Raw genomic sequence first — 27857 nt, 5'->3', positions numbered from 1 at the left:
GAAAACTGAAGCCGTGGTACAGAATCACAGATACATGCTTTCTTCTCCATTCCCTGGTACCTTTGTTTTAATCAAAAGTATGTGTTTGTATGTCTTAATCACTACTTAGTATGGTATTCAAGATCTCTATTGTAATAAATGGAGGATAATATATGCTTAGGAGCTGTGAAAATGGTTTTTAAAGTGGAAGTCATAATATATTTGCTAACATAAAATATATTTATAAATCAAAAACTATATTTTCAAAGCCCTAAGACAAAAACAGGGAAGTCAAGACAGAAGACAGATTTTAGTCTTCATTTAAATTATAGCCAATTTAAGTCAATAGAAGAATGCTGACAATAAATGGGCAAAACTCATAGCTATACACCCCACAAAAGATTAAAAAGTCTCTCCAATATACGTTTGAAAATAAAATTTCCAATTATTACTCAAAATACAAATAAAACAGTAATGAAAAGTGATATTTTTCTTTTTGCCAAACAGGAAACTATTGTTCTTTTTTTAATTATAAATCAGAGTCTAGACTGCTGGTGAAGATGCATTTGCAGGCAAAGGTGTTGCTTTTATAAAAGAGTCTCCAGAATCTAAAGTTGATCATCAGAATTTAGAGCCCACTTCATGGTGGGAGCGAGGTGGCAATGAGTCCCTGACAGCCGATAATAGAGCATGGCCATCATGGATTCTGCATTACCTTCTCACACCACTGAAAAAAGTCTAAACAGAGGTAAGAGGGGCCTGGCTTTCAAAAAGAGAACAAAATACAAGCTTACCAAAATTTGTTAATGGGGCAAGAAAACAAGACATTATCTTTTTCTTGTTTATTGTTTTTCAAAATCATCAAAAAGCATTAAGTTCTTTTGAGAATTAGAAATACCCACATTTAAAAAAATGAATCTGTCTCACACATCCTGACAAATACCACCACCCTGAAGTAGCTGAAGTCCCTCAAATCGGCTCACTAAATATATTGCCTTCTTTTGGCCCACTTCCTGTTCCCATTTTCTGCAGTTTGGACTCTTGAGATTTCTCCTTGGATGTAGTTCTTCCTTTACGTCCTTCCCACACACTGACCATTCCTTAATTGTGCTTTATCTGCCAGCCCACTAGGCCTGTTGCACATCTTTGCCCTTCAAACCTTTGCTCTTCCCTCTGCCCTCGAGTTGGCGATCCTTCAGATGCCTCATGCCGTTCACATGATCACATGAGCGGCGGGAGTCTATCTCATGGTCCCTGGTTGGGACTGGGAGGGCAGAAGATACCCATGTTGTTTATTGTTCTACGGATGGTTTTAACCTCAGGACCATATGGACCTTTAAAGTTCAGGGCGAACCTTTGACTTTGTTCTTCCATCTTTATCACTCTGCTTGGTTCTTCTTTTGTTAATCAGCAATGCTAGGAACACACGTGATGCTTAATAAAATTTGTTCATTAGGTATAACAGCCATAACATCTTTATATAGTTGTGATAAGCAGAATGATGCTCCGCCCCCCCTCAGTGGTCCTAATCTGTGGAACCTGTCAATATGTTACCATTTACAACAAAGTGAGTTTATGATTAAGTTAAGGACTGTCACCTGAGATTATCCTGGATTGTCTAGGTTTGCCTACTGTGATCAGAGGCCTCCTTAAAACAGAGAAAGAGATGTGACAGGGAGAGCAGGGAATCAGAGTAATGCAGTGTGAGTAGGACTGGCTTAGAAGACGAGGAATTGGGACAATGAGCGGGGGATACGGGTGGAGTCTAGAAACTGAAACAGGTGAGAAAATCGTCTCTCCCCAGATTTATGAGGAGAACAACCCAGAGACACCTTGAATTTAGCCCAGTGAAACCCACCTCAAACTTCTCCAGAACTGTTAAGATAATAAGTTCATGTTGTTTCAGTCCATTAATATATGCTTATTTTGGGGCTCCTGAGCGGCTCAGTTGGTTAAGTGTCCGACTTTGGCTCAGGACATGATCTCACAGTTTGTGGGTTCGAGCCCCGCATCGGGCTCTGTGCTGACAGCTAGCTCAGAGCCTGGAGCCTGTTTCAGATTCTGTGTCTCCCTCTCTCTCTGACCCTCCCCTGCTCGCACGGTCTCTCTCTCTCAAAAAATAAATAAAAACATTAATTTTTTTATTTGCTTATTTGTTATAGCAGCCATATGAAACTAATAAAGCCATACTTTGTCATTTTCCATTGTACCTAACATGATACCACACAGACAACATTCACTGTTTAATGAAAATGTATGATATACTTAGGATTCACCACTTTCTGGAATTTTGCATGCTATGAAATCCAGTGTGGTGTGTTCAATTGTAGTATTTCTGAACCTCTGAGATTTTGTTATGAATATCTAGAATAATATGAGGTCTTTTCTTTGAAACTAGAAGTCACAGGAGAGAAAAATTACTTTTCCGATAAATCAATGGACTTGGTGAGTCTATTTATTTCCCCATTGGCCCAATTGCCTCTGCTCTTCAGCAGTCTACTAGAAAAACTCCATCACTGATGATGGCTCACACTCTTGTCTTTCTTCATCGGCTTCCCCCTTAACCCTGAGACTCTGTCATCTCCTCAGGCTTCATGTGCACACACTGTACAAGCCAGCCATGCCTCCACTGAGTACAAAGCTTACTGGTTGAGGCACGCAGGGTAAATGCTTTGGTTATTAGCTCATTCTCTGCGTTAAAATGTCAATAGACTCAGTGCCTTTCAGTTGACAAAGTGTGTGTGATTTCACTTAATTGTTACAGTAACTTAGTGAAGGAGGTATCTATCATTGCTTTCATTTCACATCTAAGAAAACTAAAAGTTAAGGGGAGTTTCTGTGTGGTAAATGACAGAAAGGAGATTTGAGTGAAAATTTCTTTATTCCTTATTCAGTTATAAAACTAATGCAGTTTCATTATATCCAGCTGTCCTTGCCATCGTACCTCTGTACCATTATTCTAGATATGTATTTTGCAAGTGTATTTTTAATGATAATGTAACTAACACACATTGTAAAGAAATTTGGAAAAAATTTGGAAGTTATATATAATCCATAGTCTTATTAATCAAAGATAACCACATACCATGTGGGTGCGTTCATCTTAGTATATTTCTTTTGACATGTATTTTTATTTAGTTATTTTTTTTTTAATTTGAGACAGAGAGAGATTGTGAGTGGAGTAAAGGGACAGAAGGAGATAGAGAAAGAAGATCTTAAGCCGACTCCATGCTCAGCACAGAGCCTGACTCTTGATCCCTGAGCTGAAATCAAGAGTCACTCAATCTACTGAGCCACCCAGGCCCCCATATTTTTATTTAGGGATTTGTATCCCACTCCCTTTTCATTATTTTGAGTGAAGTGAGGTGGCGTTCCAGCCTTATTTAAAATTCTACTGTCTTGCCTTTCAGTGTTCTATTTTTTTTCCTTTTTGTATTTAAATCTAAAAAAAGAATTAGCTTACCCTTCCACAGTTAACTTTTTCCAGGATTTGAAACACACCATTAGGACCAGCAGTATCAGCCTCACTTGGAAGCTTCTTACAACTGCACATTCTCTGCTGAATCAGAATCCTTGGGGGGAAACCCAGGAATCCTCATCTTAACAAGTTCTCCAGGTGATTCCTCACAATGATAAAGTTTGGACTGAAGTACTTGGTGTCCAGTTGTGTTGGTGAGGCAAATGCAGCTAGAAGGCCTGTTGTATGTTAAAGTCACGCAGAATAACTGATGCTCTTTGAAGAAAAAGAGACGAGCATCTTACATACCCAGATTTCCCTCATCTACAAGCCTTCAGCATTGGCTGTTAGTCAATTCGTTGCATTAAAGTCTGTACCCTCCTTAGAGTACTTGGATGCTTTCTTTGATATGCAGGAGTTACCCCTGCTTCTTACCATCGGATCATGTTTTCGTTAGTTCTGATGGCGTTTCTTAAACATCTACCATGTTAGATTATATGGAGTAGGAAAGACAAATGTATCTTTTAGACTCTCCTCTCAAGATAATTCACAGCCTTGTTAGGAAATAAAATTTTTGTATATGAAATTCAATTACCAATGGTCAATCAAGTCCTAAATTGACTAGAATCAGGTATTACAGTATATGAGATGAGCAACGAAGGACCCAGATTGTACAGAAAGATGAGTATATTGACTGCACCATTGACTAGGGAGGGCCTTCTTAGAAAGGAGGACTCTGAGTAGGACCTAATTAGTAAGCATTATATCAATCATAAAAATTCCACCTGTTAAATGTTGACCATGGACCAGATAAAATGGTGTTTGGTGTTGTCATGTCCTCTAGCTCTGTTTACTGTATTGCAATGTACCTGATCCGCCTCTCCAGACGAGGCTAAATGAGATTAAGTGCTTTACCAGTGTTCTATAAATAGTACTTTGCAGAGTCAGAATTTCAACCCAAGTCTGTTTGATTGCAGAGCCCCATTTCTTTGCATTTCTGCTGTAATAGTTAACTCTGGTAGAGAAGGTTAATAGATTGAGAAAGAGGCTTGTAGTGTATCACAGTTAAAAGTAACCCCAGAAAAGGTGAGCAAGTTTCTGTGTCATATTTGCCAGACCAGTGTGTGAGGGCTACACTGGCAAGTTGCCAAAACCAGGAAACATCTGTTAGATTTATGGAAGGTCTTTAGGCATAGGTAGCCATCTGGGATATAATGTCATAGACACTGAAAAATCATTACATATTTTTTAAACTAATGAAAGCAATGTTTTAAGACCAGACTAACATTGGGTAAAAAGAATAATTTGTTGGTAAGGGAAGAGACGTTTGGGTAGGACAACCAATTAATACCATGTTTATTGTAAACAGATACCACATGATAAGGAAAATGGGGTGTTTACCGGGGGAAAAGAGAGTGACTCATGATTAAATATTAAAAAAAGAAATGTGAAAGCTTTTATTGGCAGATTGGCTAAAGGGACTAAAAGGAGAACTTTAGGATTCTAACCTGACATTCGGGATCATTTTGAGCTACACACAAAAATTATAATTATCTGGTCAGAGGTTACAAAAAAATAGAAGCCAGTTAGAAATTGCACATTTAGGTCATTCTGAACTCTTTTTCTTCCTAACTACCTACACCCACTTGGTCTTCATCTCCAGTTGATTTTAAAATCATGTAAATCAGTGCCATCTACTTCATCGCTCCTGTCCTCGCACTTTCCTGTGGAAACAGTCATCCGCCACCTGGCCTATGGCAATGACAGCCTCTGTGTGCTCATGAATTTCTGAATCACTCCCCTAAAATCTATTGTTTTGCTCCAGGAGTTTTCTTTCTTAAACCTACATCTAATTATAGCAACTTCCTGCTTAGAATTTTAAAAATCTTCCTTGCTGCCCTTTATTGCAATGTTTTACTTGGTGTGGCACTCAAAATCAGAGCAACCATAGTTTATTATCCAAATAAGAGACTTGGGAGACTGAAATTGGCATATTACCAACACACAGGGACAAAATGCGCATAAGCCCTCCATAACTCTCCATCCGCATCCTCTTCCAGTGGTACCTGATGCATGAGTAATACCCCAATAATTAGTGAACAAACCCTACTCCGAAGGTTCTTTATCTGTGTTCCTCACAGCTGTAATTGTGTTGCCTAATCCCCTGCTCAGCACATCGCAGGTACGCAATAATTTGTAGAAGGGAGAGACGAAAGAAGGATTAAGTAAAACAAAGAATTTGAGAATTGTTTTAGTCTAGTGTGTTGTTGTAGATGTGAAATAGAATTGGAGGCCGAACATCTTTGGAGAGGAAACTACAGGTAGCCAAAGGGTGGCACAGAAGACGTGGAAGAGGAGAGGAAGGTGGAAAAGAGAGGCCCTGGAATCAGACCCATCACTGAAGAATGGCAGATCCCAGCCATGTGAATTCCAATGCACTTTCCCAAAAGACCACTACGTGCCCATCCAATGATAGCTCTTTACCAGAAGTAGTTCTTAGTTTTGTAAAGAGATTTTTCAAAGTCATCATAAACGTCAGTGTGGAGCTGTTTAAAAAGTCTTCCCAATAGTATTCTAGAAGTTGTAACTACAAAGGAGATATGTAAATGTCCATTTTGTACTTCTAAAAACAGGTGCAGTTTCTGTGAGAAAAGAAAATGTGTCATTAGCATGGGAACAAAAAGGAAAACAATAAGGAAGAACCTGTAATTTAATTACATTAATGTCAACTTTCCACACAAACTAGATGTGATGTAATTAAAACACCTGTAACAAAATGAAGCAGGGACGTGTCTTCCCTTTCTCTTGAAATGAAGAAAAATTAGAAATCCCATTCTGTTTGAGGGAAATGTACATTTTCTATGCAAAAAAAAAGTGTATATGTACGTGTGTGTATGTGTATGTGAGAGAGAGAGAGAAAGAAAGAATTTTCTCTTAGTTGTAGCCCAACGTAACAGCCAATATTTATGGCCTTTCAAAATAAAGCCCCTTATAGTAAGAAGATGATATCTATAAATAACTACAGATTAAATATTTTTTAACAATCATAAGCCCTAATGCACCAAACATTACATTTATTTAACAATTTATTGATTGTCTTATATAGTTTTTCCAACTCTAAAGCCATAGCAGGAACTCCCTGTTTTTGTTAGGTCAGAAATGCTTACAGTGTAAGAACCAAATCATGAATTTAAGTGCAGAGAAAAAAATGCCCACTCCCAACAGGAGGGTATTGCTGTTCGTGACTGGCTGGCCAGTATTGGATGTAGCTGGGGAGCCATTTGCTCTGTCCTGTTCTCATGGAGGCTGTTCTGTTTCAGCGATCTATGAGCCTTCCTGTGAAGCATACAAACACCTCGGCCAGACGTCAAATTACTACTGGATAGATCCTGATGGCAGCGGACCTCTGGGGCCTCTGAAAGTCTACTGCAACATGACAGGTAACTGTGCCATATTTATGTTTCATGAACATTTCTTTTCTGCGTGTTGAGCATGAACAGTACTACCCAGGTGTGTTTCTTCTGGACCACATTCTTATTACAGTGTGTAATAAGCTAGATATTGTTGGATTGGTTCAGTAAAACGGTGAAATGTATGTCTACAACAAAATCTTCTCTCCTGTTTTTTTAAAGTCCACCTTCTGACTTGAGCAGTACATAAGTAAGATTGTAAAATATCAGTATGTAGGGGAAAAACCCAAGAAGTGAAACTGAAGGTTGAAGTCCACAGAAAGGACTGGCCCATGAAGCAGGCTTCATGAGTAACGTAGACTGCGGATCTTGGGTATCACTGCCCGACTGCCCACACTGCCCGTGTGAGGGGAAGCTTATGGACCATTCCAGATCTTCCCCGGCCCCCACAGTTGTAGAAAGAGATTTTCTGGGTACTGAAATCCCATTGTGATGGCACCTGCAGCTTTCACAAAATGTGTCTAGAGTTTTCTACATCAGAAGAGAACCTAGTTTTTCTTCATTTCCATATTAAATTTTAGGGTTATGAAATGAAATTGTGGATTCTTATAAACACCCACAATGTGTAAGAGGCACAGATCTCTAAGAGCAGATTTTCCATCAGATGCTTAGTAATGTCTTACCCTCCAAAGTAGAAGTGTGTGAGGTATGTACTATTCACTGGCTCCAGGAGAGGATCAGCATTTGATAGAAATTCCAGAGGCACTTGACTATTAACAGTAATGATTATATGATGCTATTTACAATGATAACTACATGATCTGTCTACTGTGTGTCAGATACCATGATGAATTTTTTACTCAGACTACCTGGTTTGCATCCTGCCTCCATCAATCCTGGGCATATTATTTATAAGTTTCACAAAACTTAATAAGCCTCAGTATGTTTATCTGTAAAATGGATTAATAGTAATATCTATATCTAGCTCATAACATCATTATGTAAATGAAAGAAGATAATTTACATAGGGTTCTTTACATGTTGTCTGAACATGGTAAACTTCCAGTAAGCGTTACCCAGGAGCAAGGCATTATTTTTTTTTTTTTGAAGGATTAGAGAGTTAAATATCTTGCTTGTATTATTCAGACAAGATTCGAATACAGATGTGTTTGAGGCCAATGGTTCTTACACCTGATGCTTTAGAATCACTTATGGGGTTTCTTGTTCTTGTGTTTGTTTTCCATACACATGGGCTCAAGTCCAGAGACTTTGAGTAGTTTGTTGGCTCACATCCCTGAGAGAACCTTTACAGTATAATCTGCAACTGAAGGGCAGGGACAGACCCAAGAAAGAGGCAGGTCACTCCAGGTTGGCAGGTGGCAGTTTAAAGGAGCACAAGTATGGCAACAAAAGCTAAGAAGCTTATGAAGGGGACTTAACCAGGTCCAGACATGTGTACCATACAGGTGTTCTCCATATCACATCACTGTTTCATCTCTGTGTTCTTGGAGCACCCTCTGGGAGAGAAAAAGGCACTGGAGCCCACATTCTAAGGACAGGAGAAGGTGACATTCTGAAGTAAGAAGCCTCAGAGTGCTTGGGTTCAGCATTTGGGACAATCAGTAGTCATGTCTTTTCGATGACATTCCCCAACATAGGTGCAAAGTGGAAATAGGATCGTGCCACTCAAAGGGAAATGCTAAACAGCATTGTGGGTAAGCAGACCCCATGGAATGTCAAGAACAGGAAGCCAAACATGGCCCAGAACAGAAGGAGAATGATAAGGACAGAAATATAGTATGTAGAGAAAATGATAAAATGGGAGCTATCCTCCCAAAAATATCCTTCCATGCCAAGAACTCTAAACATGTCCCAGAGAAGAAACCCACTTCCCAGAAAACTCAGTCTAAGACTTTATTGATTATAGGACTTGTCAGTGCACTCAAGTCCTTTCTTGTTTACCTTCATTTTAATCTTATTTGAACTCAAATGTAATCTATGAGAACTTGACTTAATCTATAAGAATCTTGATTTTTATTTCTTTTAATATATAAAGAAAATATGATTGTAGTTTAACCCAATACTCTAAACACAATCCAGACAATAAAGGGTACAGTACCACTTTATACAGTAAAAATATGCTTCTCATATCATTCAAGATAGTTATGAACATCAGTGTGTCAGGGACCATTGAAGGCCAGCAGGCATTCTTTGGCCTTTTGCCACTCATCAACCCTTTCTTCATCCAGAAAGAACATGAACTTGGTATTCTTAGGACAGCATGGTACCACACAGGTTGGTTTGGGCTGTTGCATTCCAAGAAATATATGTTGACGAGGAGGAAGGAATGACAGCATGAGCAGTTCTCTGAAGTCTCTCTATATCTCTATGTCCTGAGAAAGTGAATATGTACCTTACTGTATAACAGTTGTATTAGAGAATAGAGCTATCCCGCTTCTCAGTGACTCAAACGTAATGGGGTGTTATCACTGTTGAATATGTCCCGTATTTTAAAAATAGGAGCAGGACATCTCTGGGGAATAAGCAATGTCTTGGTAGTGATCATCCTTTTTTTCTTTCTTTCTATGGATGGGGTGGAATGGGGGAGAGCTTTTCACTCTTACAGACACGTGAAAATTTTAAGGAAAGGGACCTCACGGACAGATAATATCTCATGTAGATTTGGACAGAAAATAAAGACCTATTCTTTGGAAAACTTTCAATTCAATTACTAACTTAAAAGACAAAACAAAGGAAATGAAAAAACAATTAACTTAGGGCCTGACAGGAAGAAGGGAGTCTCCCTTGATTTTTGGACAAGGAGTTTTTCCAAATAATCATTACCACACTTCTGTCAACTGATGTCTCCAAGTTGTATTTGTTTGTTTAACATTATCAAATAAAAAATGTATTCCTTCTCCTCATTATGTTTCATATTGAATCATAAGGGAGGGCTTGAAGTGTGTCCCTTTTAGACAATTTTATTGTTTGATTCAGTCCACAATTTCAACATGTTGATAGCTTTTGGTCACATAAGCTGTTTTTGTTACGTCTTCAATTTCTCCTTCACAAGGCCTCTTGCAAATCATCCTTATTTTCATCCTCAATTCCTAATTATAGTTTCTTTAAAAACTAAAACACGCAACTGCTGCATGACTCTGCAGCTGCACACCTGGACATTTACCCCAGGGGAATAAGGATATGTTCACATGAAGACCTGTGTGCAGGGGACCACAGCAGGCTTACTGGTAATAGCCACAAGCTGGAAAGAACCCAGATACCCTTCAACAGGCAAAAGGCTAAACAGACTTGGTGCATCCATGTCATGGGATACTCTTCAGCAATAAAGAAAAATGAACTCTTGATCCAATGCAACAGAAATAAATCTCCAGAGAATTAACCTGAGTGAAAAAAATCCAATCTCGAAGGATTATATACTGTCTGGTTTCATTTATAGAACATTCTTGAAATGACAAAATTATGGAAATGGCTGCTGGGGGCTCGAGGAGGGACAGGGTGGGAGTGCAGTAGGTGTGGTTATAGAAGGGCAACATGGGAACTCTTGTCGTGATGGAAATGGTTAGTGTCCTGACTGTACTGGTGGCAGTGTCCTGGCTGTGATGCTGCCCTCCAGCTGCCACCACTGGGGCAGGCGAAGGAGGGTACCAGAGACCTCTCTCTCCTACTTATCACAGCTGCATATGGATCGGCACCACTCAAGGAACATTTTTAATTAAAAATATATAGTACACACCAAAAGAAATCCCAAAGATTGTGAATATTCTCACCATCTTTATGGAAAAACAATGAGAGTATTTAAGGATACCTCTAGAATCCTTTTCTAGGTGGTTGTTGTTTTTTTAATTTCTATATCCACTATGCATCAGGAACTGTGCCATGTGAGATAAGTGGATAACCAAATGCCTTCACAATGAATAATAAAACACATATTTTTAAAAAAACAAACAAATAGGGGCACCTGGGTGGCTCAGTAAGTTAAGCGTTCAACTTCAGCTCAGGTCACAGTCTCGTGCTTTGTGGATTCGAGTGTGGCTTCATGACAGCTCACAGCCTGGAGCTGGCTTCAGATTCCATGTCTCCCCCTCTCTCTGCCCCCCACTTTCTCTCTCAAAAATAAATAAACATTTAAAAAGCCAAACAAATAAGTAATTTCTCTATAAAGTAAAGTAATGGAATTCTGAGGACATGTTTATTTTGGATACTGGATTTTAGATAATGCCTCTCTCAGGAAGCAACATTTCAGCCCAAATCTAAAGTATGAAAATAAACAAAGCATTCAAGAAGGGGAGAAATTAGCCCTTTAAATTAACTGTGCAAGGCATGAAAGAGATTGTTTCCTTCCAAGGACCTGGCCAGAGTCAGGAGCATAGTGAGCCTTGGAGAGGGGCACAAAGTGAAGTTTCCAGAACAGACCAGGCAGTAAGGATGGAGGCACAGAGAAAAGTTTGCTTTTTATGTTTTCAATGGTTTTTCAGTACAGGGAGTGGGATTCCATGGAAAGGTTTTAAGCAGAAGAATGAGAGGGTCTTGTTTAAAAATAGGATTAGGGGTGCCATAAGTCACAGAGTAGAAACACTGAAACCAGTCCTGGATTTTTCATTTAAGTTCAAGGAAGCACCATCTCCTCCTTGAACTAGAGTGGTCACAGCTTAAGTGATGAAAAAGAGATGAATTTTAGATCCATTCAGAAGGTAGGCTTGTCAGGACAGATGACAGATTGGGTGAGGATGGCTAAAGACAGTTATCAAGAATAACTCCCGAATATATGGACTGAATGGGTGAAGTACGGTGCCATTGGGAGATGTGGACAATTAAGGGAAGAAAAGATTTAGAGAAAATTCAAGAAGTCAGTTTTGGAATACTTAAATGTGAGGTGCTGTATACCATCTAACTTGAGAATTAAAATTTGCAGTTGCAGTAAGACCTCACAAAAGATATTTGGGTTAGGTATAAATGTGCTAATTATTAGCATTTGAATATATGAGAAGTAATAATATCACTTAGGGTTTGATGTAAACAGGGAAAGGCATCTCAGGAATCAGCTCTCAGGAGCTCAACAGGAATCAGGTTTCTGGTCTATACACTTATATGAAATAACATATAAGTGTATAGGAGAATGTAACTGAAAGTGGAGGAAGAGCATCTAAGAGTGTTTGGGGGGAAAATGGGTCATCCCTATGGATGTTGAAGTGACTGCTTGGGTCCTAGAGAATGGTGGAAAGTGTTGAGGGTGGAGAGTAACTCTGAATCAATGCAAATGTCTATAATGAACAAGGCAATGCACCTAAATATGGCAAGTAATGGCAAGCGGGAGGCAGGGAATGTGATATGGCTGGAAGTGACCAACCTCCAAAGGTTTGCATAGACTCTAGGAAACTGTGGAATCAACAGTTACCCTAGGCTCAGGAACCAGCAAAATCTCCCACAAAGCAGTGGACTCATGAGCTGAGTCTTAAAGAGCAAGTGAGTGTTGTGGGGCCTAGAAAAGTTGGGGGAATAGGAAAGAGTGGTCAACTCATACAATGCTTTGTAAGGCATGCAAAAGCAGTTGAAACTTAGTCTTGAGGGAAAAGCAAGCATTTGATGATACTCTATTTTGTTTTTCAGAGAGAGAGGGGCAGAGACAGACAAAAGCAGGACTCACCTGGGGCTCCTACGTTTCACAGAAGTGGGGCTCATGTTCACCCAATGTGGAACTCGAACTCACCCACTGTGAGATCATGACCTGAGCCAAAGTCAAATGCATAATGACTGAGCCACCCAGGTGCTTCAATGATATTGTATTTTTAAAGCATGACTTTGGCAGCTGTGAGTAGGATTCTCCAAAGGAGACCTAGACATAGAACAGAGAGACAAGTTAGAAAACCCTGGTTGTGATCCAGGAGTTGAAACTATTTAAGGTGGTGATGGTCAGGTAACGGAGGGGATTGACTTCCCGGGTATTTAGGAAGTTGAGTTAGCCAGACTGTGGCTGGTGCAATAGGACTTGAAGAATGATGCCCAGCTTTCTGCCTGGGGTAATTCCCTGTGGTGGAGCACAGCAGGCCTGGGGCAGATTAGGAAAGGGGAGTGCCTGTAACTCAGCCTGGCACAGCGGTCCCATAGACAGGCACTGCACAGATGCCCTGTAGGGCTTTCAGTACTGTCTCAGTTTCCAGTTTCCTTGTAAATGAAATGTAGGAACTGAAATGTGAGTATCTCCACACTGCCTTCCATTCTAAAGCAGACAAACAAACAAAAAACAGAGAGAGAGGGGAAAAGAAAAAAAAAAGAAAAATTCTATTATTACTATTGAACATGAAAGAAAAATATCACTACTTGCAGTCAAATAATCTAGACAGAATTCTCTTATCTCAAATAAGCTTGAATTTACTCATTTCTTGGCCAAGTCTGACATAAATTGGCACTCTTCATTTTCTACCATGAGGCAGATCTCCTGCTCTGCAATTCTTCTTTTGACTATTTGCAGTTCAGGGCTACCTGGCTTGGAAATTAGGGGGTGCCCTAAATGACAGAGCACTTCAAGTGCTGTGAAGTTGGTACTGAGGAGAAAATGCATTCGCTGAATCCTTTAGACATCATTCTATGGGAGCCAAAACCTGGTTCTTTTTCAAATTCTTTTTTTATGCTTTCTATTTATTTTTGAAAGACAGAGACAGCGTGAGCAGCGGAAGGTCAGAGAGAGAAGGAGACACAGAATCCAAAGCAGGCTCCAGGCTCTGAGCTGTCAGCACAGAGCCCAACGCAGGGCTCGAACCCACAAACCGTGAGATCATGACCTGAGCCAAAGCCAGATGCTTAACCGACTGAGCCACCCAGGTGCCCTGCCTGGTTCTTTTTCAGATCTTAGGGCATATTATAAAATGTAGTCATGGCCACCTTCACCCTCCTTCTCCACTCTGACCCTCTCTTCGAGAATTTTCTATTGTACATATGACTCTCGTGAACGTGCACTATCATATATTTTGAGTATCTACCTCGACATCTGTACAGGTTTTTTTTTTTGCTTTAACATTTAAGCTTCCAGTCCTATTTTCTTAAGATATTTACCAACACCTTTTCCTAGAGACTCAGCATTTATATTTAAAGCTTCATTTGGTTCTTTCTTCCTGGTGATTAATAATAACAATAGTATATAAAGCTAGATCCAGCCATTATCCTCAGAAACGTACTCCTTATCTCTAAATCAAAAACAGTGTTTTTCTTAATATTCTGTACTCTAATTCATGTTCTTTATAACCCCTTCTGCATTTGTGTTTAATTTTCAAAATTTAAGTTAGCATCTGTGCTTTAGCGTGTGAAGTTTGAAGTCCAAATAAGGAACACCTCCTATATTCTTCGTAGAACTAGTTTTGTAGTTTTATCAAAAAGCCATTAAGCTTGTTTACATAATTTGTGCTTTATAAAGCCCTTGGATTTAGCTGATCAAATTCTATTATCTTCTATAATAGTAAAAGCTGTTCATGTCTTTTTAATCTAATATTTATAGAGAGCTTGTTACTCAAGTTCCTAAGCACTTGCACTCAGTAATATCATGTTATTTATTATTATGCTTCTCAGAAGTTTCAGTAGTGAAGTATAGGCAGTGAGGAAATGAGTCTCTGGTGGTGCATGTGGCTTAGTGGGAGTATCGTGAACCTCCCCCACCACTCCCGCTTCCCCCCAGCAAAGCAAAGTGAGTCCTTCTCTGTCATATTCATTTTTTTTAGCAGCTTACAATTTATTATCTCACCATTTCCATTGGTCAAGAGTCGGCCACAGGTTAGCCAGTCCACTGCTCAGGGTGTCACAGGCTGAAACAAAGTGGTCAGTGGGGCTGTGATTTCCTCTGAGGCTTGGGCTCCTCCTCCATGTTCATTCAGGTTGTTGACAGAATTCAGTTCCTTGCAGCTTTAAGACTGAGAGCCCCGTTTTCTTGCTGGCTGCTGGCATGGGTGTTCTCAGCACATCCAGGCTGCTGCCAGGTCCCAGCCGCGGGTCCCTCTCACAGCTTGGCAGTTGATGGATGTCTCTGGTCTCCAGACTGTCTTTCAAGAACTCACTTGAGTAGGTCATGCCTACGCAGGATAATCACCTGTTCGATTAACTGAAGACAGTTGATTGGGGACCTTGCTTACATCTGCAAAATCTCTTCACCTTTGCCACATAGAGTGACCTAACTGCAGGAATCATTAGTCGTCATATTCACTGATCCTACTCATATTCAAGGAGGGGGGCCCGTACAGGGAGTGAGCACTGGGTGGCAGCAATCTTGGGGGCCATCTCGGTATTCTTCTTACCACACCTACCTAGGAAAACCTCTGTAGAGTATTCATAATTCCAGCCACTTGTATTCTCTTTTGAGTAACAATGCCACATTGTTTGTAAAAGATTAAGCTTTTTAAAATTATTTGTCTTAGAGCTTTTAGTATATTGTTCAATATAGGAAATTTTGAAAATATACAAAGCAAAAATAGAAACTGCTTACCAGCTACAGATATGATTACTGACATGTTAGGAAATGTGTCCTAAAGACTTTGCATTTTATGTTTGAAGCTGTATATACCCTCGAGGCAAGCTTCTAGGCCAGCCGCTCTTCTAGGTGGACCACCCACATTAACTCACTTATCATCCAGGACTTCGTAACCAGCCCACAAGGTAGGTGGTAATCAGAGAATCTAAGCCCTAAGACACACAGCAAATCTTAGTAAGTTATGGAGGTTGATTTCATAGGGTTGTGTGATTCAGAACCAGAGGTCCTACTTACTATGTGTGTGTGTGTGCGCTCATGTGCACATGTGCGCATGTGTGGTGCATGGGTGTGCACGTGTCTGTGTGGTTCAAACTACTCCTCACTTTGGGGTTTGTGGTATGATCTGTAACGTGATTTCCAAGACGAGCACCTCTTACCCACACCCTTCCATTATCATTATCACCAGAACTTCCCTACACAGCTCTAATTCATTATCTGTAGTTTGGACGGCATTTTGGTGTAAACTACTTACTTCTTAATTGACCAACGAATGCCTTGGGGTTTTTAATCAGAGGACACATTTTAAATGAAATCAGAATCTAAGCCATTAAGCAATTATTATCAATTTTAGCTCTAAATTCCACTACAAGTTATAATTTTCTGAGAACTTTATAGGATAAGTCATGTATTCCCTATCTACCTAAGTTAGCCATCCCTTAGGGTTTGAGCCTGACTTTAAGGATAATTTAAATTCTGTCACCAATGTCTAGTTATTTTGTCAATGTAAAATCTTACACCGAATCTAACAAACTCTGGGATGAGAATGTAGCAAGATTGAATGAAATTGTATTGGGGATCATTTGTAATATTTAATGCGATCATGGTGTCTTATTCTTCCCTTTTCTGCAAGGAAACCAGCTAGAAATGAGGACACACACAGCCCCCTGTTCTCTGTTAGGCTCATTAACATCCACAGACCAGACATTACTATGCTTCTGATCCCTTAGGGTTTCCACAATGTCATGAACTATTTCTCTGATGAATTCATGGCCTAACGTGTAAGCCTCAACACACTGGCTTCTTCCATTTTATTCCCTCTGCTCATTTATATTTTTTCTCATCGCAGGCCTTTTCTCTCCCTTTTCTGTCTCCTAACCCAGTGCACCTCCTCCTTTGTTAACCCGCACATGGAAGAGCTCTCCTCTGTGTCTTCTTTCAGCCCGTCTTCTCCTCTTTGCAGACCTCTCACAAACTGTCTTTGTAAAAAAAAAAAAAAAGAAAAAGAAAAAAGAAAAAAGAAAGAAAGAAAAAAAACCTTTGTAATCACTCAGCAACTCCTGCTTCACGCGCTCGGCTATTTCAGTTCCTCACAATCAGTATAAATCTTTGAATTCAATTCTGTTCATACAGCTTCAATTGAAAATCTAGGAACCAACTCACTGATCAAACACGGCCTGGAAAGAGCTCTTCTCCGTAACTGATTACCCACTTGCCCAAGACTCCCTTCTGGATTCACACTCTTATTCCACAGATGGCTTTCACCTGCCGGGCTTTCTTTCAAATCTCTTCATTGTGTGTCAGTCATAGTGATAGGTTAATACTACAAAAGTTCTTGAATGGTCTTTGAACTTAAATCAAGAGAAGAGGAGGAACGCTATTAGAGGTGGGGTGAGGCCCATGCCACGGGACGGGGTCCTGGCGGGAGTGTGGGATGATGTGGAAAATCAAGAAGAAACAGCTTTCGGGCTATTGCGGGCACCTCAGGGTCACCTCTAGAGCTTCTAGAATGGCACCCCACATGCAAATGTGCCACATCCAAATATTTGTACCCCCCTTCCTAGACAATATTTTAAATACGCTGCTGTTTGGTGCTTTAAAAGCAATGCTTTTGCTGTGTGATCTCCCCTTGCCTTCTCCACAGCGAGAATGACTTCACATGGTCTGTGGCTGGAGGCCATCGTTGGTTCTCTGACTTTTGAGGTCTGAGACTCTTATCTAGTTCACTGTAATCACCTTGTCAGTCAGGCAGGAGGGAAAAAAACAACACCTTGGGAAATCCGAATAAGGTCAGCTCATTGCTTTATGATCAGAAACCGAAAAGCACGGGAATCACCGCAGGGCCCGCCCTCAGGAAGTCCTCTCCCCTGCCAGTGCAGCTGGGTTTCTCTTTCCAAACCCTACCTTTTCCGGTTTCGTGAGTCACCTTTTATCCCTTCTGAGTAAGTCAATTTCCATATCAAAAGGTTTCCTGCAATTTTCTTGAGAGAATTTCATATGGCAGCTAATTTCTTGTTTTATCTTATCTTGGTCTAATCAGTGCAACTGAGAACAACGAGCTGCACCACTAGCACATGTTGCCTAACCTGGCAAGTACTGGGTCAGTATTGCCTGGAACTCACTTAAACAAGAAGCCTGAATGCTCATCAGTGTCCTACAGACGACTTCACCTGGCAGCCTGTGTCTCATTTGCGAAGAGAGAAAGTAGTGAAGTTGTCAAAAAAGTCTCTTTATTTCATTTGTGGGCAAATGAAACACAGGGCTGTTAGGGCTGACCTTCTTTCACACAACATCCTGTTTATACTAATATTTTTGAACAAAGGAAGTCAGCATTGAAAAGTGAGACTAGGCAAGAACTGCATCACCACCACCACCACCACCCTCATCATCGTCATTGCTTCTGCCTTGCTTGTCTGAACATCTGCTTTATTCTGTCTTCACTGGGGAACCATAGTTGCCTCTTCTGCTTCTCAGTCCTTTCTCAGTTTCTAAAAGACTATAAAATAGTCGTGGGCGTCTTGCTGGTGTTTCACATTCTCCCACGCAGACTGTTTGCTGTGTCTGGGGCACGCTGTCAGTGTGAAGCCTTGTGTCGTCACACCCGTGTTGTTCAGAATGTCCTCTGCTCTCCTTGTCCTGGGTCTCATGCTTCCCATTGTCCCTGTCGCGCTCAGCCTTCTCTCTCTCTTTGTTCTGTCTGTCTGTCTGTCTGTCTGTCTGTCTCTAGCACCACACACCCTCTGGTCCCTTCATGATTCTTTACTAGGACCCACCCTTCTCTCTGGAAGTTTGCATATTCTTTTTGTCCCAGACATTCTTAAATTTCACAGCATGCCTTAGAGCACATCTATTTTCATCCATTTGCTGGGTGCTCACTTTCATGCTGGTAACTCCTTACTCTTCTTTTTAATGTTCTGTTTGTGATTTTTGTCTTTTCTGGTTTCCGTACCCCTTTAGAATGACTTTTCATCACAACTTTAATCAAAGAGCTCTTTTTTGTTTCTGAAAAGTGCCTTTATACAGAATTATTTATTTAAATTTATTTATTTATTATTTCAGAGAAAGCAAGAGAGGTGGGGGAAGGGGCAGAGAGTGGGAGAGAAAGAGAGAGAGAAAGAGAATGAATCAGAAACAGACTCCGTGCTCAGCACAGAGCCCATTGTGGGGCTCGATCCCACAACCCTGGGATCACGATCTGAACTGAAATCAAGGGCCAGTTGCTTAACCAACTAAGCCCCCCAGGAGCCCCCTGAAAATTTCCTTTGCAGTGGCAGTCTCCTGTTGCTTCCTGAATGTACAGCCTCTGCTTGCATCTCAAGAATAACAGACATATTTTTCCTTCATTTTCTGTAAATATCTTTATTCATATTTTTTCCTTCTTATTTATTTTTTTTCTAGGCTCCTCAGCTTTCCTCAGATCCCTAATAATTATTAGCCATGTGGTCGTTATTTAGAATGACAGTGTCTGGGCACCTGGGGGCTCAGCTGGTTAAGCGTCTGACTTCAGCTCAGGTCGGATCTCATGAGTCGGAGCCCCTCATGGGGCTCTGTGCTGACAGCGGAGAGCCTGTCTGGGATTCTATCTCTCCCTCTCTCATGGCCTCTCCCACCTGCATGCTCTCTCTCTCTCTCTCTCTCTCTCTCTCTCTCAAAATAAATAAATAAATAAACTTAGGGGAAAGAAAGAGTGACAGGTCTTGTTGACTTTAAACTTTAGGGTAAGTTACTGTCTGTCTTGGTCAGCCCAGTGCAGACACACCAGAGCCCTCCTGCTTCATGTAATCATTCATTTCTCTCCCTTTTCCACTCATACACACAGATTATGTGTATATATAACATACACTCCAACTGTAACTTTTTAGGAGGGAAAAAAGTTAAATGTCAGTGTATCCACCATCCTAATCTTGAAACCCTTTACTTGTTTTTAAATACCCAAATGTAATACTTTAAGAAGCAAATCATTTTTCAAAACGTGACTTTTAAATTTATGGAAATCTTTAAATTTTAAGCATCTATTAATTTCTTCCTTTTATGTAAAGGCTGCCATAATTCTTAGTACTTATTATTGCCCTATATAAGGGGTAGAGATGCTTTCGGGTGCCTGGGTGGCTCAGTCGGTTAAGTGACTCTTGGTTTCGGCTCACGTCACGATCTCATAGTTTGTGGGTTGCAGCCCAGCAACAGGCTCCACACTGACAGTGCACAGCCTGCTTGGGATTCTCTCTCTTTCTCTCTCTGCCACTCCAGTGCTCACTCCCTCTCTCTCTTCCTCAAAATAAATAAATAAACTTAAAAAAATTAAAAAAAGAGGTAGACGTTTTCATCTATAGTACTGCAGTTATTCCTGACAATAACCCTGAAAGGTATTAGCATTCTGATGTTGAAGACATGTGTGTGAACTGAGACACAGACAGGTGGTAATATTTTCCAAACACCTAACGCATGTTTTAAACATCTTATTATCTGTGGGTGCATCTATAAGACAATTCCCAAGAATCTATTTACATTAAAGAATATAGATTTGGATGAGAGACTTCCATAGCTTTTAATGACATGAATTTATCACTTTTCCCTTCTAAGAGATTGAAACATTCTTAGAAACCCTCGTTCTTATAACTAAAATCATGTAAACTTTTATTGCCACTGTTATTTAGGAACTGTCCTCTCCTGTTCCTGATTTCTGGTTAACCAGAGTCTAGGCTGCGATCTAGGCTTTTTCACTAGTGAATCCAGCAGTGCCTGTATATATGTGGCACTGAGAACCGCACTGCTGTGAGCAGACCAATGCCACTTTGGCTCTTTAGTAAGTAGACGCAGCTGGCAATAGTTAGAGGGAGTAAAGTAAGCATGAGTAACTTCATCTAACTCAGTACTCGGTGAGAAAACAAGTGTGCCACAAGCCTGCCCTTCCTGCAGTGAGAAGACAGGTGTTTACTGACAGTGGGCTCAGAACTTGTCCACACAACTTATTCTAGAAGCTTGCAAATCTGAACTCTTTATTCCTTTAGTTATTCTAGCTGCTCAGTATATGGACGTCTTTCTTACACCAACTAGGAAAGCGTTCCAGAAGCAGGATCGAATTTGCTTTATAATTACGATCAGACAGCCAGAATCCTCTAAATCGATGGATGAAACAGAACTATTGAAGAATCCAGCCTCAGTCACCATTATGAGAAATCAAAAGTAAAGGGTTCCCCAGACTTTCTCCTTTTTCCTTTTGATGCAAGAGAGGGAGAGTGTCTAAATTATTTTCATCAGTCATTTAGGTGAACACCAGTAATTTCACCAATAAAAATCCCATTCCTGCTAATGCAACTGGCAATTCATTTCGTTTGTGCTAATGACCGAAACATGAGGTCTTGAGCAGAAAGAAATATACCTTAGACACTTGTACCATCTACATGTGCAATCTGGTCTTTTAATAAAGTTCTGGCCATCCTCCTACGGAGCGTGTGTTCTTGCTTAGTGTCAACCATCTAATATACATAGGATTATATCAAACTGTCTTCGTGGATGTGTTTTAATGGTAAATTACAGACCACAAAACATACTAATTAACTGTCCAGGTAGCCTACCAAGTACTTTTACAAGGCAACTATGTCAACGTAAGTTATTAAAGTTAGGAAAATTTTGCAAAGGATGGTAACTTTAACATTATTAGCACACTGGCTAATTGCTGTAAAGCACAACAATGCAGTAGGTCTTAGTAATAATCACCGATGATGTTACTGGGTTTATTCATCAGACTCCTGAATCACTCTTGCTACTTCTTATCCAGGCCAGCTTGAACAGTATTTTTCTTTAATTTTTTCTTTTTCCTTTCTTCTTTCTCATGCCCTTATTCTCAGTCTTCCCCCAAATGTTCTCTCTTGGTTAGATGAAGAGAGATCTGATACCCTAATATGTTAATGTAATATGTTACCTCTTCCAGGAGTGTTTCAATTTGAAAAAGAATAACAAGAGGAATCAAAATGTGGAGAAGATGCTTTCAAGCAAAGCACTTTCAAATGCTCTTGAAGTCCTTCCTATCCATAGAGCCTTTCTGCTCGTCTATAGAGAAAATCAGTCCAGATGATTTTTAAAGGCTCTTCCTTGTGAAGTTTTTGTTTGTTGAGAGCTAGTAAGCTGCTATTTCTTATTAATTACTGTTCTTACTTTTGCTTCAATATCTACTTTATAACTATTCTTTCTTTTCCCCCTTACCCTCACTTTCCCATTTGATACACAAAGGCAAGGTAAAGATTAGAGAAAAAATTGAATTAGATATTATATAGGAAAACACAAAGGAGCAGTCTATGGCAGTAGAATACTTACTCTCTGGAGAGAGAATTACTATTAGCATCATATTCCCAACACCTCCACTCTTCCCAAGTTCTGTCTGTTTATTCATCCTGAGAGAGAGAGAGAGAGAGAGAGAGAGAGAGAGAGAATGAGAGAGAGAGAGAGAGCGCACATACATACACGTGGGTACATGAGCAGGGGACAGACAGAGAAGGAGAGAGAGAATTCCAAGCAGGGCACACACTGTCAGCATGGAGCCTAATGAGGAGCTCAGTCCCACAAAGCATGAGATCATGACCTGAGCAGAAATCAAGAGTCAGACAGACACTCAACCAATTGAGACAACCATGTGCCCCAAGGTCTGTCTTCTCTCTGAAAGCTCTAGATCCTATTGACTTAAAGATTCCGATTCCCCTTATATAATCATTTTTAATACTTTGAAATCCTAATTTTCATTTGTATTTCAAAGTAAAATTCTCCAGCTTCCACAGAATATAGGTTTCCTCCATTGGCGGCAACACATTGCTAGGATCTGTGTATCGTTACGAGTTGGTAAGAACCCACTGTGCCCAAACGCTTCTGTGGATGCTGAGACTTTTGTCATCATGGCGTTTATCTACATGGTACAGTTTTTGGTTGTCAGTTACTACAATCTGTTTAGATATCGTTGTTAGTAGTAGATAGTAAAGGGGGATGATAGAGCTACTTCAAAGAGGAAGTTAGAAAGAGGTCGGATTTGGAAATTGTTAAAAGTCAGTGATATTTTCTTTCTCCCATTTCAAGCCCTGGGCAGAAACCTTGTAAAAACAACAATAACAACAACAACAAACATTTAGATGGACTACCATGGCCCCAGTGAGCATCTGACTGTGTTGCAATGTCATTAAAATGAATTTCTGGTGCCTGTTCAATTTTCCTTTAGCTCTACAGACATGGTCCTATTTGTATCTATTGCTCTCCCTTTCATAGTAGTGCGATGAAGGAAAAAGGGGAAAAATGTCCAAAAGTCGTCAGTTGTAAAAGCTTTCTTTTTCAGTGTTCCTAGGCCATGATGTTTTAGTAGGTTCCAAGTCCATTAAAGATGCTTCTGGATGATGATAATCTTACTTGTGTCGGAGTGGGAAAATATTTAGTGTTCAGATGATCCCTAAAATGTAAAAATCATGCAAATTTAAAAAGTATGCAAATCTCATTGCTGTTAACAAGATTACCCCAGAAAAGCATTTATTTATATCACAGAAGTATCATTTTCAACATAAATGTAACTCCTCCACTGTTTGCCTTTCATAAAGCTGATTACCTTTAAATCAAATTTAACTCTAGTTTCTCAGTTTCTCACTGCAGTTATTTAAGAATACTGACGGGCACCTGGGGGGCTCAGTCAGTTAAGTGTCCAGCTCTTGATTTCAGCTCAGGTCATGATCTCACAGTTCATGAGATCGAGCCCTATGTCAGGCTAAGCACTGACAGTGTGGAGCCTACTTGGGATTCTCTCTCTCTCCCTCTCTTCTCTGCCCCTCCCCTGCTCTCTCTCTCTCTCTCCGCTCTCTCTCCCAAAATAAATAAATAAGCCTAAAAAAAAGTACTGAATATCTTTAATAATAATGTAGAAAAAAATCAATTCTGAAGTATCTTAAAAATCCATCCCTTTTAACATAATCTTTAAGTTCACACTTGGACTCCCCAGTTCCATCAGTGGACCCTTACTTGATACGGTTCACAATCTGTTTCTAATTCTGATCATTAGCCTTTTTTCTTTTCTTGTCAATTTGAATAACTATTATTTGATTAGCAGCAACGTTAATGGGAGCTGTGGTTCTATCAGACATTAGACAGAGTGCGAGTCATTTCCCCCTCATGTAAAATATCCATGTTTCTTACTCTATGTTATCCCTTGGGTAGAATTTTTAGAAGTGTAATGTGTTTACCTAAGTTTATATAATCGTTTATTTACATAACTAATATTTATTAGTGCATATTATGTGGTAGGCACTAGGGATACAACAGGAAACATATTAGACATAACATCTCTTTGCATGGCGCTTATAGTATTATAAATGTGTATAAAATTATTTCAGATAATCTAGCATAGCATTATATGAGTAGCTATGTTATTACTATCAGAGACATTGAATTATTCAAATGAGAAAAAGCTATAAAGTTATTCAGTGCTACTATATCTATTAATCTATAGCAATTTTTGAGAACAAAATCATTTATTTTGAGTCAGAATTTCCCAAACTTTCCTGACTTGTTGACCATCTTCACAAGCTTCGCAGAGCTCACAGACCACCAAGTTAATTATTTAAAAAGCATTTTTTCCTTTCCATCTGCTCACTTTTTTTAACGTCCTCTTATCCAAAGCAACAATGCCCATAAAACTTCTGTGTGTAATACACTCAATGCTTTTTTTTTTTTCCCAGTGTGCTGTTAAAATATACTGTGGGCATCTCAGATAACTAGTATAATAGGACAGATACTTCTCAAGATATTACTGCTATACACATTCTCAGAAATTCTTGAGCTTAACAAAACCTTTGTACCTAATTTACAGTTTCCTTTGTGTGAAACGGTTACCTTGTATGGCCTTGGAGCAAGAATTGTAACTGGCACAACCCACACATTTTCAAAATCGAATGCCTTTTTGAAATCCAAGGAAGGCTTGTGCATGAGGACTTTATTTTAAAACACAAATATTGTAATTTGGTAGTAAATGATAGACCTGGATCCTAATCTTCTATTTTGCTAGCAGTTTATTTGCGTTAACCCACATCTGAACTCCAGGCATTCTCCTTCTTCTATCCTTCCAGCTATAACTCTGATTTAATATTTGATGAACAATTACTATAATCTTCATCTTCTCCCTGGAGGAAGACAAGCTATCCCCGGAACTTTTTGAAATGACCCCCTACACCCAACCCTACTAGTTCTCTCCACAGTACTTAGCCCTCCCCTTTCTCTCCTTCTGCCTCACTCTTTACCAAACCTATGGTCCCATGTACCAGGTAATGATTATTATATTCTCCCAAAACTTCGAGCTAGAGAAAATCCTAATCACCTAGTCACACCCCATTTTACAGATAAGAGAATTAATGCCTACATTTTGACAGGCTCAACTTAAATGCTGACATAGATTTAAATTGGGTTGGACATATTCATAGAATGAACAACCAAAATAAATTTTGAACATTTCCCCAAAATACTTCATATTGCTGTCTCTTTTTCAGTCAGCCTCCACTTTGATTTTGCCTATGTTACTTATATTATTTGTTTATCCAATATCTTAATCATTCATCACCCACATTTTAAGCCTATGAACAATAACAATAGTGAAGTTTTCATACTTAGCAAACACTTACTGTAGGCTGGGCATTGTGTTTTGTGTACAGCGGCCTCTAATGAGGTACTTTGCATTATTATCCACCTTGATGTGTAAGACAGCTAAGGCATAGGTAAATAACTGACCTAAATTCAAAAATTATTACATGTTAGAATGGAAACCAAGTTGTATAACTTTGGAGGCCACAACCTTTGTTGCTTCATCATAGCACCCACCTGATTCCTTGTGCCGTCCTAGAGCAGTTAGACACTGCAAATGTAGAAGACAAACTTCCTTCGTAAGTCTTCATTCTAGTTCAAATGACAGAAGTAATATTATTCATCAGATTAAGATCTGAACAACGTTTGCAACTGTCAAAATTTAAGAGATCTTCATAGAAAATAAATCACGGGCATTGATATAGACTGGGACCCATCGTGTGGTGGCAATTCTAGTCAGAACATTCCCCATCTCTTTGGACAATGGAAGAAGCACTGAAGTAAGTGGGTAGCATGGCAAAATGAGCCTGTGGTGGTGTTTTCCCTTTTGGAAAAGACGACAACATAGAGCCTCGGATCAACCAAGAAAAAAGCTCATAAAGGCAGATTCCAGTAGCTCAGAACAAGCATGTAGGACCCCCCTGACAAAACTATGGTGACATATCATCAGGTGAGCTTGTCTCTTTAAATCTGGTGACTAATCATTAACTCCACCTTCCTGTCAACTCAACAATAATGACAAGTGCTCAGTTTACTTGTCTGGAATAAAACAACCACCAAAATGTTTCTAGTGGAAGTGCTAGAAAAGTATGCATTATATACAAAGAAGAGAACTTATACATAGTGGGAGTTCAGTGAATAAATATTCCTGATTGATTACATAAAATGTAATAAGGAAGCACTACCATTTAGATAAATAAATATTTATGAAATGTGATAGGAAAAGATACATTTTTCTCCTTGTGGTAAAAAAGATGAATTAAGATTTTTGGAGAAAAAGGAAGATATAAATAATTGTGTAGCTTCTTAAAAACTTAGAAGTTTATTGAAATTCTTAGCTAATACTGGTACTTTTACAGAATTTTTATAATAGCTTCAAGTTCCAAAGAAGTGAGTGTGTATAATTGACAACCAGCTGTAATAATGAGAATGGTGAGAATTAGCTTTGTTGCCTTCACCCTGAGTGGGTGTCTACTAGCACTTGTAGGTTGCATGTTCTTCTTGCAGGCAGCATTGAGAGATTACATTAACTTGGTTATGGATCATCGTATATGGGTTGGTTCACTTTACTAAAATTTAATCTTGTTTCAACAAATCTATATCTGACTAAGTGTGCCATTTTCATGCCATATGGACTCAGCCAGAAGTTACAAGAGATTCCAGGTAGGTTGAGGGCCTCAACTCTAGCCATTACAAATCTAACCATTGGTGTTATTTAGAAGTATTGAATTAAATGATATATATGAAAATGTTCTTATACATTAATATGTAAATGTAAGAACTACAGTACTTTGAAAAATACAAGCAGGGGCCCCTGGATGGCTCAATCAGTTAAACATCCGACTCTTGATTTCAGCTCAGTGCAGAGTCTGCGTGGGATTCTGTCTCCCTCTCTCGCTACCCCTTCTCTGATTCTCTCTATCTCTCAAAATAAATAAATGAACTTTAAAAAAAAGAAAAATACAAAACAAGTGTCATTAAACATCTAGTCTTTACCACACACTCTGGGGTGTCTCACAAGGAATAAATCATTTCTTCCACGGATTCAGGAGTAAAGAAAGTCAATAGTGACAATAGTGGTTTATATGTGATAATTATCATAACAGAAAAAAAAATAGCTGATTTTCCTCATTTCTAGCTTCCCTCTAATTGTCAGTTTCTTTTCACATTTTTCTTCATAAGTTATGAATCTATCTGGTCCCATTCTTTCTGAGTTAACCCTTATCCTAGTCCCACTCTGCCACATATATTGAAATCATTATAGCTGAAGCTACTAATATTAATCTCAACTTCATGCAAGACAATTTTCACATCCATTTAACTGCTGGCTCCAGTCCCCATAGCCTATTTAATTACTAGTGCTATGTCCAGTTTTTTTTTTACTTGGTATGCAGGCAGGAAAATCATTTGTGTGTTCCTGGGAAATCAAATAGACACATCCCCAGGAAGTCTCATAAGGTGATAATCATTACATCAGTGACATTATCATTATCTAGAGCCCTTCATTGTTGAGGATAAGGTGGTGCAGCGCTAGGAGGATGACCCATTAACTAAAACTCAGTAGGATGGTGTGTAAAACTAAAAAGTCAATTAATTTATAATGAGAAATAATTACCCTGATACTCAGAAACGATTGCTTTCTCTCCCTATTGGCAATCCTACATAATCAGATCATCTGGGGGCTTGGAATCAGTACAGAAGGAACTACGTAAATCACAAGAATTGATGGCATCAGGCTAAGCCTGTTTGTTGCATTGTGTTTTACTGTTTTAGTCTGTCGACTAGACTTCCCTCTCCTTGGATCAACAGCTCATGCTTCTACCACTCTTTTTCTCCCAAGCTTCCAAGGTTGAACAATACCATTCTGATCATTTTTGTCCTGTACATGTAAATGACATCAAACAGATTTCAGTTTGAGTATCAGTTGCAAAGTGTGTCAGGA

The 27857-nt window shown here is 39.4% G+C and overlaps 1 protein-coding gene across 1 annotated transcript in view; it reads left to right on the top strand.

Annotated features, from left to right (window-relative positions):
• Positions 1-27857, top strand: part of CNTNAP2 (contactin associated protein like 2) — a 1359261-nt gene that overhangs the window by 654452 nt on the left and 676952 nt on the right. The window contains exon 11 of the mRNA XM_029921999.1: positions 6757-6876. Within this exon, the coding sequence (XP_029777859.1) occupies positions 6757-6876 (120 nt within the window). The remainder of the gene's footprint in view (positions 1-6756; positions 6877-27857) is intronic.

This window comes from Suricata suricatta, chromosome 2 (assembly GCF_006229205.1).
Source record: "Suricata suricatta isolate VVHF042 chromosome 2, meerkat_22Aug2017_6uvM2_HiC, whole genome shotgun sequence".
Taxonomy (NCBI): Eukaryota; Metazoa; Chordata; class Mammalia; order Carnivora; family Herpestidae; genus Suricata; species Suricata suricatta.
The sequence above is the reverse complement of the archived record's forward strand: the minus strand, read 5'-3'. Positions and strand labels throughout refer to the sequence as shown.